The 13,553-nt window shown below is 43.0% G+C and overlaps 1 protein-coding gene across 1 annotated transcript in view; it reads left to right on the top strand.

Moving 5' to 3' along the window:
• LOC110374928 (uncharacterized) overlaps positions 1 to 13,553 on the top strand; it is a 156,631-nt gene that overhangs the window by 73,368 nt on the left and 69,710 nt on the right. Inside the window, exons 8-18 of the mRNA XM_064041645.1 lie at positions 3,922 to 4,246; positions 4,545 to 4,659; positions 5,059 to 5,178; positions 5,480 to 5,692; positions 6,425 to 6,531; positions 7,032 to 7,150; positions 7,550 to 7,638; positions 8,133 to 8,250; positions 8,708 to 8,805; positions 9,200 to 9,341; positions 9,952 to 10,063. Coding sequence (XP_063897715.1) covers positions 3,922 to 4,246; positions 4,545 to 4,659; positions 5,059 to 5,178; positions 5,480 to 5,692; positions 6,425 to 6,531; positions 7,032 to 7,150; positions 7,550 to 7,638; positions 8,133 to 8,250; positions 8,708 to 8,805; positions 9,200 to 9,341; positions 9,952 to 10,063 — 1,558 coding nt within the window. The remainder of the gene's footprint in view (positions 1 to 3,921; positions 4,247 to 4,544; positions 4,660 to 5,058; positions 5,179 to 5,479; positions 5,693 to 6,424; positions 6,532 to 7,031; positions 7,151 to 7,549; positions 7,639 to 8,132; positions 8,251 to 8,707; positions 8,806 to 9,199; positions 9,342 to 9,951; positions 10,064 to 13,553) is intronic.

The raw sequence follows: 13,553 nt of genomic DNA, 5'->3' as shown, positions 1-13,553 counted from the left end.
ATCTAATACTTACACAAGAGTATAATGAAATGGAGTAATAGTTGCAAATGCAACAATAAGCAAAGGGACAGATCCAGTACAGACTATCACAAATGCACCAACAATTAATAAAGAAAACAAAACTATTAAACATGCAATATATAATAATAAAAAGCGTGTATTATCAGCAGCACCTATTTGAACTGGCGACCTCTTCGGAGCAGTGGACTCTGAAAAAGTGTTGACACTAGATAACGCGCTGACCCCTCGTAATACTGACACTTATTGTGCCACTGTAATAGAAATTATCGACACACACTATTATGCTCATTCGCAGCGAGATATCATGTGAGTCATTTGCTAAAATTATTCATTTAGTCCTTAAGCAAAGAAAACCGGGGAATGGTGATCTTATTTTTTATTTATTTTTTCTTATATCAAGTCTTGCTTGCATGAAGGCGAATGCTTATATGTGAGCAAAAAAATAATCCTCCATATTATCAAAGAAAATATTTTTTCCGCAACTCAATTCCTGTTCGTTTGCTCGGAACTACACAGTAATTACTGAACCTTCTAGAGTTATTTCTAAACAACAGCTGAGTGACTATATTTATTTCGGTCGAGCAGTATCAGTAGGGAGTTTGTTTACATAACTTCGACGTGGCCTGTGACCCGAGCATCGGTCAGAGGGTAGATCAGCTCGCCGGCCGATAGCCTAATGTTATTATACTGTCGCAGATTTGATAGCACTATAATTCATGATAGATATTCCAACGATGTTTGACGTATAATCTTAATTCCAATTTATCAAACGATAAAGGGTCTTAAACTTCTGTGTTATGAGTTATGATTAAGACCTATCTAAGCCCTTTGAGAGTCTTAACCAGATTGGTCATAAGTATAGATTAAGCTTTTCCTGTTCTTATAACTGTGGTAAAATAACTAAGAAACTGCTCCAATAGATAAACCTATTTATCAAAGTTCAATGTATTTTTGATAACTGTAATTTCTTCTTCTTCTTCTTCTTCTTCTTAGCGTTTATCCCGTCTTGTGACGGGGTCCGCTTTCCGTATCTTCTTCTTCCACTTCGCTCTATCCTGGACATCTTCCTCTTTGAGTTCGCAGATTTCCATGTCTTTCTTTACGACACTCAACCACCGCAGTTTTGGCCTGCCTCTGCGCCTTTGACCGGGTATATCGAGATAACTGTAATTTATTTCTCCAAAATATCAAGTGAGGCATGCCTCAAGGAGCTATACAGCGACCTACATTATTTTTATTGTACTAGCTCGCCTTATCACTTGCTTTAAAATAACGCCGTTTATCATAAAACCTAATTATACATGTGTTATAGTAAACATAGATAATAATATAATTCTCTTTAATATATTTGTCGTTTTATTTAACAGATTAACATCAGTCCTGATAAAAGCGACGATAATGAATGACTGTAGGTACTTTTACTTGTAGCTTCAAAGTTATCAGTGATTCAATTTAGTGACAGATTTGTTTCTGATAACACATTGTGTCACACCTTTTTATATGCCTAGTTGTCTATTGCAGCGGTTCCCGAATTTTTTTGGCTTCGGAACCCTTTTCGTTTAAACATTTTTCGGCGGAACCTTAGCCTAAGAAAGAAGTAAACTAAAGACGTAAATACACTTAGGTACGGCTCGTGGTGTGGTAGCGCACCAAATGGTTATATGGTCAGAGACATATTCATTATACTCAGGCGTAGCATGGCTATCTGTCACTGTTACTGTTACAGCCTTTTTATCGTCCCACTGTTGGGCACAGGCCTCCTCTCACATGGAGAAGGATTGAGCATTAATCACCACGCTTGCTCAATGCGGGTTGGTGATTTCAGACTTAATAAGTCCAGGTTTCCTCAAGATGTTTTCCTTCACCTTTTTATCACTATCTGCCACACGGGCCAGAAAACAATTTAGCCGCCCTTGACTTTGTGTATTATGTGAATAGTTTTCAGTTTGAAGACTGACAAAGTAAACGCAAAAAGAAATAGATTGGGTTTATACAGGTGCGAGGCGAGCGAGCGCGATTTTTTTTAACTAAAAGAAGAAGTTCCAAGCACCCGCTAGCATTGAAAGACATTCAGCGGTAGCCGGTATCGTGAGCGAAGCGAGCGCGATTTTTTTTTAGTTTAAGTACCTACACAAAATAAACAAAACCACTGTAAATTAATAAGGTCTCAAAAAGTACAATATCCACACAAAAAAGCAAATGCAAATGAATAAGCAGCTAGCGAAGAAAGCGCTATTGCTTTTTCTGAACCAGAGGGAATAAAAAATAAACAGCAAAGGAAACCTCGACGGCAGAGCGCAAAATTTTTTCGGTGTTGGTTACTTGAGCAATTAAACGAACATAAAAGCATCACACGTAACATGGAGTCGCGAGCGAAGCGAGCGCGAAATTTTCAGATTCGCGGAGGTGCAAAAATTGGAAATAATGTCACACTTTGATTCATGGTAAAAATAGCCACTGGAAATACTCGTGTGCCGTGTCATTTCACGTCCTGTCAAATGTATGAAAACGTATAATCCTGGCGATGAAATAAGCTTAAAACATGCGGTGATTTTTGGCCGACTCGCTACCTACTTTTGCCGATTGCCGAAGACCTGGAGGTATTAAGTTAATCTACAATTTGTAAAAAACGGAATTAAATTATCTGCTGCCGTGGCCTTCCCCCGCCACTTGTCGCGAAAGTACGAGACTTACACTCCCGAGTGGTACCCACCTACATGGTGCCTAAATGTAATTTTGGAATAGGTACAATATTTAAAACAATTTAATTGAAAATTAATAATAGTTTAATATTGTCAAAAGTGAAACGATTTACCATATGGAAATCTTGAATTTTCCACGGAACCCCTGAGGGCCTGTCACGGAACCTCAGGGTTCCGCGGAACCCATTTGGGAAGCGCTGGTCTATTGCATCATCATCTTGTAGTCGTTGCTTTCAGTATTCCGTTCTGAAAAAATGCAATGTTCTTTTATCTTTAAATGCCTATGCTTAGCTACAGAGCTATTGCCGCTTATATCTGACATCTCAAGTTTTAAGAATATTGTTACTTCTTTGAATAAATCGTTGAAAACATGTTTATCAATGAGACCATACGCCTACGCATTTATTAATATCTTCCGACATTATACGTGTTTACGTTTGTTAGGTTTGTTTTAAAACATTGTTACATAATATTGGAAATCCCAAAAACTTATGAGAAGTTTTTATCTTAGTTAAATAACTTCATGTTAACTTAAGTATAATACATTAACTGTTTCCCCAAAGAAGTACAGAAATTCAAGCAAAATTAATCGAGTGTTTCTCTGCCCTTTGATACTCGTTCACCACACATACACTACAGGAACTCACGAATTAATTTTAAAACTTTTGAGTAATTCGACGAAATATAACACCAGTTGGTGGTCTAACGAGTAACATATCATAGTAGACCCCGATAACCTAAACCTTTACACCTACCATCAGTTCTTTGAAAACACAGTGACTTTGAAGTTTTCTCAGCCAGTTCTTCGAAAGCCAAGTCTAGTCGGCAGCCAGTCCGTAGCGTATCGTATTAGTGACCCGGCGCGGTCTATCGACCCCGATAACCCGGGCGGCTGCGTGACGGCGTGCACGTGCTTCTAGGACGCTGTGACTTGCCCGAACGTTCTAGAACTTTGCCCTCATACTGCTGGGATTGCACGTTTATGTTGAAACGGATTTCTTAAGGATCCTAATGGGTTAACCTTTTAAGGGGGATGTCCAATGTATGGGGAAATTTTTCAGTGTCACTTGGGCATTCCAGGTAGTCAACAATAAGTTATTTCGTGAACCAAGAAACCAAGTTTCCCAAAGATGAGACTTGCAACCTAATCTAATAATTGTGCGGATGGATTTCTAACTAGCGTTTGTCATTGTTGCAGATGCGTGCGGTCCCGGCGAACGAGCGCGTGTACACACTTCGAACTCGACCGCCGTCGTTACTCCCTCCCTCCCCGCTGAGCCTGGCGAGCTCGGGCGACAAGTCGCTGGCGGCGCACACGCACTCGCCGTCGCTGGAGCGGCCGGCGTCGCAGCCGTCGGCGCCCGCCACCACCGCCAGCTTCGTGTGCTACGTGTGCGGCGTCAGCGCGCCCAGCTCGCAGCTCCGCCTCGTGTACTGCTGCCCCAACCCCGAGCGGGAGCCCTACTACCCCTTCATCACGACGCTCAAGCCTCATCCCGATGCCAGTCCTATTAGTCCACAAGGTAAGCGCGTTGCTGTGTTGCTGCGATCTGTGTTCTTGCGCACAGTTTTGGCGGTTTCACCACCACCAGATATATGCGTTGGCAACATACCTGCCAGTTTTTATGGGGATAATATATTGGGTGTTTCAAAACATTTTTCACATACAGGAACAATCACACCTGAAACAATTTAGTTGTTTGAGATATGCGTTCAATGTTCACACCAATAGTGGGTCCATGTTTTTTAAAGATTTGATACTTCTATCTGAGAGTGGTGAAACAGTCGGTTTCCGTGCTAGAATGTGACATACAATTGCAGGCATGGTACAAATTTGCGCGTCGTGTTACAAGAGCATACCCCACAAGTACCCCGCGTACGGCGAGAACGGCGAGCCCAACGCCGCGCACAATAACTCACACACCAATAATATTAGGTAAGTTAGAAGACCAAATGATGTCGCCAATTTCGCCAACGTTGATGTATGTTCTTGGACTGATAAAGGTTCTTGGCCTCCTAAACAATAGTGTATGTAGGTGATCGTCAAAAGAAATTTGGAAGCTATCTCGATCAAGGATAGAAAGAATTTTTGCAATTAATTATGGTATTTGATCTACATGTTCTATGTCTTCCTTTAACCCCTTGAATGCTTGTGCGAGGATCCACGCGAGACGTAATTGATTTTATATTGTTCTCTTATAAGCGTTATTCAAGGAGTTACTTAAACAAAATATGAGGTTCACGTTTTTGAAGAGCATGTACTGTAAGAAGAAATATTAAGTCTTGGAAAGTTCCAAGCTGTGATAGCTAGGTTAACACCCGGTCCCGCCCGCAGGTTTAAGCCATACGACATGAAGTCGAGTTCGAGTCAGTCGAGCAAGCGGCCGTCGAACGCGCTCTCCAGCAGTCCCCAGAGCCAGATAGTGGCGGGGGAGAATGGCATGGGACTGTATAGGTACGTGAACATTGCAGGTTTTACGGAGATGTTGTAGTTACTGGTGTACTTTCTCATTTCTGACTACTGATTTTCTCATTTTCTGTTCTACTTATATTATGGTGTTCAATATCTTATATAATACTACTACAAGATACCGCTGTGCACTCTCTTATATTAGCCCACAATTTTTTACGAGGACTACTCCTCAAACAAACGGTCTACTCCTGCTCAAAAATTTTGCGAGTTCTTTTACATTCTTATCTACTGGGGTCAAAGTACTTATGCTCAGAAGCTGATTGTGTGTGTTTTCCGTGTGTAGATGCTACGTGTGCGCGGGGCTGTTCCCGCAGCAGTCGATGGAGTGGCTGTCGACGGTGGCGGAGTACATGAACTCGCACGCGATGCACTTCCCGTGCCTCGCGGGCGCCGGCGCGCGCGGCGGCCGCGTGCTGGCGTGCTCGCGCTGCGTGCGCCACCTCGCGCGCCAGTGGGAGCTGCTCGACGCCGAGCGCGTGCCGCTCGAACACCGCAGGTACTCAGCTCTAGCGCTATGTCGCCCGGCGCCGCGTGCTGGCGTGCTCGCGCTGCGTGCGCCACCTCGCGCGCCAGTGGGAGCTGCTCGACGCCGAGCGCGTGCCGCTCGAACACCGCAGGTACTCAGCTCTAGCGCTATGTCGCCCGGCGCCGCGTGCTGGCGTGCTCGCGCTGCGTGCGCCACCTCGCGCGCCAGTGGGGCTGCTCGACGCCGAGCGCGTGCCGCTCGAACACCGCAGGTACTCAGCTCTAGCGCTATGTCGCCCGGCGCCGCGTGCTGGCGTGCTCGCGCTGCGTGCGCCACCTCGCGCGCCAGTGGAGCTGCTCGACGCCGAGCGCGTGCCGCTCGAACACCGCAGGTACTCAGCTCTAGCGCTATGTCGCCCGGCGCCGCGTGCTGGCGTGCTCGCGCTGCGTGCGCCACCTCGCGCGCCAGTGGGAGCTGCTCGACGCCGAGCGCGTGCCGCTCGAACACCGCAGGTACTCAGCTCTAGCGCTATGTCGCCCGGCGCCGCGTGCTGGCGTGCTCGCGCTGCGTGCGCCACCTCGCGCGCCAGTGGGAGCTGCTCGACGCCGAGCGCGTGCCGCTCGAACACCGCAGGTACTCAGCTCTAGCGCTATGTCGCCCGGCGCAAAGTGCTGCAGGAACCTAAACAATAGATAGAATATACGTCTTGTTGCGTCACAGTGTTCCAATTTTCACAAATATTGACCGTAGTGTATATTACAGGTACAACATCCCGTCGCCACTGCCGGCTAACTCGTCGATGAACGGCGAGCGAGTCATCCCCACCCCACCGTCGACGACGTCCGACCGGACCGTCGCTAGTAATAATGGTAAGTCGCTATACTCTTCTACAATAGTCACATTGACAGACGGATGATCTAGCCAATATTGCCGGGAAGCAGTGGATGTTTGTTGCTGAAGATTGAGCAAATTGGTGAATCTTGGGGGAGGCCTCTGTCCAGCAGTGGACGTCTTCCCGCCGAAACGATAACAGATTACTATTTCTGTTCTTATAGGCGTGGTGACAAGGTTAAAAATATAATATCTTTGCAAAATATGTATATTGAAAGAAAGATGTTAAAATTATAGCGGGGACCTACGGTTTATCGTGTCACCCGTAATACGGAAGAATCCGTCATCACAAGATGGTCACCCATCCGCGGACCGACCGCACCAAGCGTTGATCGTCAACTTTTTGATCAATCGATTCGCGGGGTTCAGACTTAGCTATTCGATACGGACAGCCAAGTTATCTAAATGACCAATTACTTTTTCGACGTAATAGTTAGAACGTAGTGTGTTAGTAAAGAATGCGTGTGTGTTGTTGCAGCGTGTACGTCAATCTACTGTTTCCTGTGCGGGCTGCACTCGGACTTCACGTTAGCGCGGATCCTGTACGGCCAGCCGCAGGGCAACGCGCCCTATTTCCCCTGTCTCCTCACACACCAGGTAACGCTCACACTAGCACCATGTCACACACCGGGTCACACTAGTTCCACATACACTAGCACTATGTCACACACCACCTTCAGTTGCGGGTGGCACTATAGCTCTTCATCACAAACGACAGGTAACACCACACTCTAGCATTATATCACACTCTGGAGTGACACTACTCTTATAAACACGAGCAGTATTTCACACACTTACTCGAGCACTCTTCCAAAGACACAGATTACATTAAGTAATCCGTTGACACTAATTCTCTATCAAACATTTACTGACAAATATTCCTCATTATATAGGGACGTTTTACTGTCACCTACGGATACAAAATGTCTTGAGAACTTCATTTATTAGTGTTAAAACCAAAGTAAATGTGTATTAACAAAGTTATTGCTTCCGCAGAGTCACCCGAACGCGGAGCAGCTGCGCGAAAACGGGTCGGCGCTGGTGTGCACCTTCTGTTACCACTCGCTGCTCAGTCAGTGGCGGAGGTCAGTAACGCTTTACTCTATCCCAAAGTCAAAGGTTTTCATCTCATATAGACCTATTACAGGTGGTTACGAAACGTCACTAGTCAGATGACCGGTTCCAAGGACTTGGTCTTACGAGGACTGTCAAGAAACTCCATAGACTCTGTTATCTGTATCTGGGTTTATGTTTTTGTGATAATTTTGTAAACTTTACCCTCTCTAACAAGCTTTGTTTTGTTTGTTTGTACACGCTAGTTAATTCGATTTGAAAAATACTTTTGGATATTCAAATTAGTATTTGATAGCGCATGTATTTATTTATATTTATTTGTTATTTATTTGAAAACACTTTAAACTATCTTTACAGGATCTCTTATCCTGATACGAGAAACATAAGCTATTTTTATCCCGGTTTACATAGTAGTTACTACAGGACGCGAGTGAAAACACTGACAGAGGCTAGCATAGATATGATGTATGCATTAGTACGATTTAACTAATGTATTGTTGTGCAGGTACGAGGCGCTGGGCGGGTACCCGGCGGAGCGGCGCGTGTACAACACGCACGACTACCACTGCCATCTGTGCGGCATCAAGACTTACAGGAAACGAGTTAGGGCGCTACCTATTAAAGTTAGTAACTATAACTTTTATTCCATACGCGTTATTATTCGTTCCTTCAGAATTGTGTTGCTGGGGAGTTTGTTCCACCACTTCTTCTTCCCAGCAAAAACACATAGGAAGTGGTGAAGGGCGGGCGTTTTGGGGGCTGTCTTTTGTATTGACGTTCGAAAAGTGCTGATTTTCAGCCTACTTTGAATAAATGACTTTTGATTTTGATTTTGATTTTGATTTTGATTTTGATTTTGATAGTGTGTCACTGTAGACGCTGAACGCCGCAATGTTAATCACTATTTCTGCTTACAACTTTCCCTGTTGAAAATGCGAACATACGCATCACTCAATATGTCTTATGAACTCGACATAATAAAGTGAAATTATAAATGACAACTTAGACGACCATTACCTATGTAGGTTTTGTATGTAGACGTGTTTATATTGAAATTAATTTAAAATTGTTTTGTTTCAGGAATTCCCATTCTTAGTGCAAAGGCGGACTGAAAATTCATTATTATTAGAAAATGGCGATTATGCCGTAGTATGTTTAGATTGTTATGAAAGTTTAAGGTTAGTATACATTGAATATAGAATTTATGTAATATTTGTCTATAATATAAAGATATAAAAAAATAAACGTTAGTATAAAACGCTCATTATTTCCTATTAAAAAAAAAAAATTGGCACAGGTACTTAATAACTTTATTGCATCCCATAATGTTCCATAATCCCATAATAATACAAGGCTGGTCAAAGAAATTAAAGGGAAACAATTATGAACCCAGTCGGGCACAACAAATTAGTTTTTATAGGAGAGGATGAGGAGCGATTTTTAACATAATAAATTGAAATAAGAAAGACAATCTAATACTTAGATATTGAAATATTACGCCTGTTCATTCTCGTTGTCGTACCCGATATCAGCACAATAGTGTAGTATATAACAACTGTGTATGTATCTCAGGACGCAGGCGCAGGACTACTGCCGGCGCGGGGTGCCGGTGGACAAGCGCGAGTACAACTGGCTGCAGCAGCCGCCGCCGCCAGAGGACTCCGCCGACGTCACCATCGCCAGGCTGCCGTCCGGGGACCGGTCTGATAAGCTCGTATGTATATGTTTTATTTGATCTGATAGCCTATCGGGATCTTATTAGACAGGTAAACTGTAACTCTTGATTTCACAGGTCTCAGATAGTAAATTCTGTCAGAACTGCAGCCTTTAGTTGGCAAAAAACATTAAATATCAGATAACTTACTGACACTTTATTGTTAAGGATCAATTTATACTAGCGCAGAGTCATCCTCCGAGCCTTTTTCCCAAACTATGTTGGGGTCGGCTTCCAGTCTAACCGGATTCAGCTGAGTACCAGTGCTTTACAAGAAGCGACTGCCTATCTGACCTAGCGCAGAGTCAAAGCGTCAAATTCTTTACAACTAAAGCGAAGCCGCACGAATGCGCGCGTATTCGCCAGGCGACGCAGGCCAAAGACCGATTGATGTCGCTAGGGCTCGCTAACAGCAGTCAGCGTTTTTTCGTGCAGACCCGCCAATTCCGAAGAACGCGCTCGACTGCTTTCAAAATCTCAGAAATAATGTGTGCGTTACGATGTGGTTATCTTAACGGTTAAATTGGTTATGTTCAGTTTTGGAAAGTCTCTTCGATGCCCTTCGACTCTACTCTAGTATAAATTGACCTTAACCTGTTTATCTGTGCAGATCCCGCAGTCGCTGGTGATGTCCCGCGGCAGCTCGAAGCGGAACAGCCCCAAGCAGCCCGCCGCGCCCGAGCGACGCCTCGCGCCCAACAAGCTCGACAAGAACGAACAAGGTAACACACTGCACAATATACTCATATTATAAGAACTGTAATTCTGGGCTCGTTTGCCCACACTGTTACGTGTCAAGATAAATAGTGTGGATTTCGACACTAGAGATTTTTTATCAAATAACGAATTCAAACAATATTTTTTACAGTAATCGATGTTCTTAAACTAATTCAGTAAAATTGATTTTTAAAACCAGAATTCACAAAAACACAATGTTAACAATGTATAAACCTACCCACGATTGAAAGCCTTCAATATGGCGCATAACTGTATAACCTCTAAAATGGCTAACCACCTGTGGATGTCCATAAAGTGCTTACCCCTCCTTACCAAGAATCGTCAAAGATTCTATCGGATAACTTCGATCGCAGTTTTCTACCTACATCTTGTTTCCTCTTAGAGGCTAAGGACAAACTAAACTTTCATTAGAATAGGGTTTCAAAATTAATTGAAGTGCTTAGCTTTCAGCTATGTATTCATTTTTTTTATCACCCTGGCATCACATATACTTACTGGTCATATAATATACATATACCTGTATATATTATATCATTAATTTACACAATCCAAAAAACAAAACGTATATACCTAGCATTTCAATCACATTCCGTTTTGTGTTCTAATTCCGTAGGTAGAAATCATTTACGAACAAACGTTTGTCCCATCTGCGATCTAGCTGTTCTATCCCCCTGATCGAGCCACCGGTAACAATACACCGTCTTAAGTGCACGAGGGTATCGCTGACGACGCCCCACCCCGCCCCACCGCGCCGCCCCACTCGCCCCACCCGCCCCCCTCCGCAAGAGTTCCGAGCGCGCACTTTATTACCTTTTCTGCCGCGAAATAGGGAAATTACTTAATCCTAAGATTTTTTCGGGTTACGAAAGGTCGGCGGAGTTTGTAAGTTGATTTGTGTTTACGGAAACTCAAATATACACAGTTGTTGGGGGTTTACAGTGACGCAATTACAACGCTTTATGATATAATTTACGATAATATTCCGTAAAAGTTTGCGACTTCACGCTTACATCACTGTTGCATTAGGTAACTTCGTCAGGTGTAATTACATTACTTCACCCTCGGAATTCAACCCCTTTGACTCGCTAATTAATATTATCATCATGAAGGACCATACAGAACAAGCTTTACCTGAACGGATGACTTATCATTCACATATCCTTTTGTTTGAGAACGATAATTTAAACTTACCAAACAGAAAGCTCAAATATACTCTTCAATATTTGAGTACACATTTAGATTTGTCAATAAGTCGATATTGAACCTTATACCCGTGAAATATGGTCGGTTTTGTCGTATGAGCGATGTGACATAATGTCTGCAGTGTTCGGGACGTGTTGTGATGACGGGGGGAAGTCTGGATAACGTTACATATTGGTATTTCGCGTATATTGTGTTTGTTTTGGTGTAAACTGTGAGCTGACAGCGATTTTATGTAAAATCAACTCATGTTTTTTTGGATAGTTTCCATTGAGCGGGAGCGTTGTGCAAAGCTTACTTTTTGCATAGGTGAGCTACAGATTTTGAGTTATGCTACGAGCTGGTTTCATGTTACACTATGTAAAGTTTATTGGAATACCTAGAGGCTTATGAATTTCACCACTATTATGTGACTTTAGTTGACAATATAATAAGTTCTTTGTTCTTGATCCCCGAATATGTAACATATGATCTGTGTTCTTATATGCATTATAATCTACCTTAGGTACTGAATAAAGTACATTGTATAGAATTTAAAACTTATCTAGGAAACAATACAAGCCAGTTCACCTGTTGCGACTCGCTAACCCCACCGCTGTCCTCTATAAATTATTCCTTAGCTGAAGTGAGGGCACGGAATTGATCCGCGCCAACAACACTCGGCGGCCGACAAACGTTTGACTACCGAGCCACGCCACTAGTGGGGTAATGTTAGATGTTCAAATGCTATTGCAATAGACGTAGTTACGTATAGAGATAGGGTACATTGACTTTGGTAGATGTGGAGTTAATGTCGAAGAATGGTTTAGGCATACTGAACAGACATGAAGAGCTAAAACAACATTTAAGCATTCTTTCAATATCGAAATCGGTCTGTAAAAGAAGTTGATAGGTTTGGATAGAATGAGCATATCCATTCTCGTTGATTACACAAATGAACCTCGCATAAATATATATCTTCTTCATCAATATTTTTTCGTCAAACTCATTACAATTATTTGAGACATTACCTAAAGAGAGCTGATAAATAAGTCATCTTCACTCGCCGATACGTAAATGAAAAATCCTCAGTGCCCAAAAAGAGCATCATCTGTAGTACATTGGACAATAGCTTGGTAGTAATTTGAGGGCTGCTGTAGTCGCGTCAAAGCCAGGATTATTGGAAAGCCATTTGTGGCGCTCTGTCAACAGGGAGGTGGGGCGATGTGCGGTCACACTGGAAGCGGGTATAATACTGGGAACACAGGGCTTTTTTGAGCGGGTGTGAGAGAGAAGATTTTGTTCAATATGTCAACATTTTGTAATTAAGATAGTAATAATTAGTAAGCTATTCAGACCTATGGGTAGTTGGTAGGTTAGCTTAGACTCGTTTCGTGTTAATATGATACTTACTAAAAAAATATAAATACAAGACTTATCATCATTCCAATAATTTTGTGCGGGTTTGAATATTGCCAATAAAAAATGTGGCACCATCAAGGTTTTGTTTTGCTTTTGCTTCTTGAGTTCACGGTACCTCGGGTACCTCTAACTATTGTCGTCTCTCCGCTCCGCTCTCACTGGCACTACACCTGACATTCCCACGGTGAGGCATAGACAATGGATGTGCCGATTGCGAGCGTGTTTTCTCCGCGCGCCCACACAGACGAGACGAGTCTGAGACGGGATTATACCAGATATTTTGTTAATTAGCCGGATTCACGGAATATCTACGCAAAATGTTGGCTTACCTTCATTTGTTGAGTGATTTCTTTAGAGGTAAATATAGGCTAAGTATGGAATTATACTGGAATAGAAATCTCCTGTTTTTGTGATTATTCTCTCTGAGATAAAAATGGATTTGAATCGAGAGGTATCTTAAAGATTTGCTTCGGAATAGCGTTGGTTATTTAAACTCATTTACTACGACTAGAAATTGGCTAATATACCCATCCGATCCAATTCTCGGATAGAAATGACATGACCATCGATTCCCTTGCTAGCGACATGATTGGCAGAAGTAATTATAAACTGAAAACGTGCGGAATTTAAACGATATTCACCCCTAGTCACGTATCCGCAAAACCAGTTAGTGTATCCGCAAACGTTCCGATACACGCAGTAAATAACTTCACTCGACTCGCCTCGCTACTGGCGCGGTCGAGTTACTGGCATGTCTAGTGGGATTGTTGCGAGTTTGTTTGCGAAATAATCTCTAAATTTGTTATGCTTGATGATTGAAGCAGAAATAGGGTCACCTCGTGTATCGATTTGACAAGGCACTCAACGTTTTGA

Source organism: Helicoverpa armigera, chromosome 25 (genome assembly GCF_030705265.1).
Source record: "Helicoverpa armigera isolate CAAS_96S chromosome 25, ASM3070526v1, whole genome shotgun sequence".
Taxonomy (NCBI): domain Eukaryota; kingdom Metazoa; phylum Arthropoda; class Insecta; order Lepidoptera; family Noctuidae; genus Helicoverpa; species Helicoverpa armigera.
The sequence above is the reverse complement of the archived record's forward strand: the minus strand, read 5'-3'. Positions and strand labels throughout refer to the sequence as shown.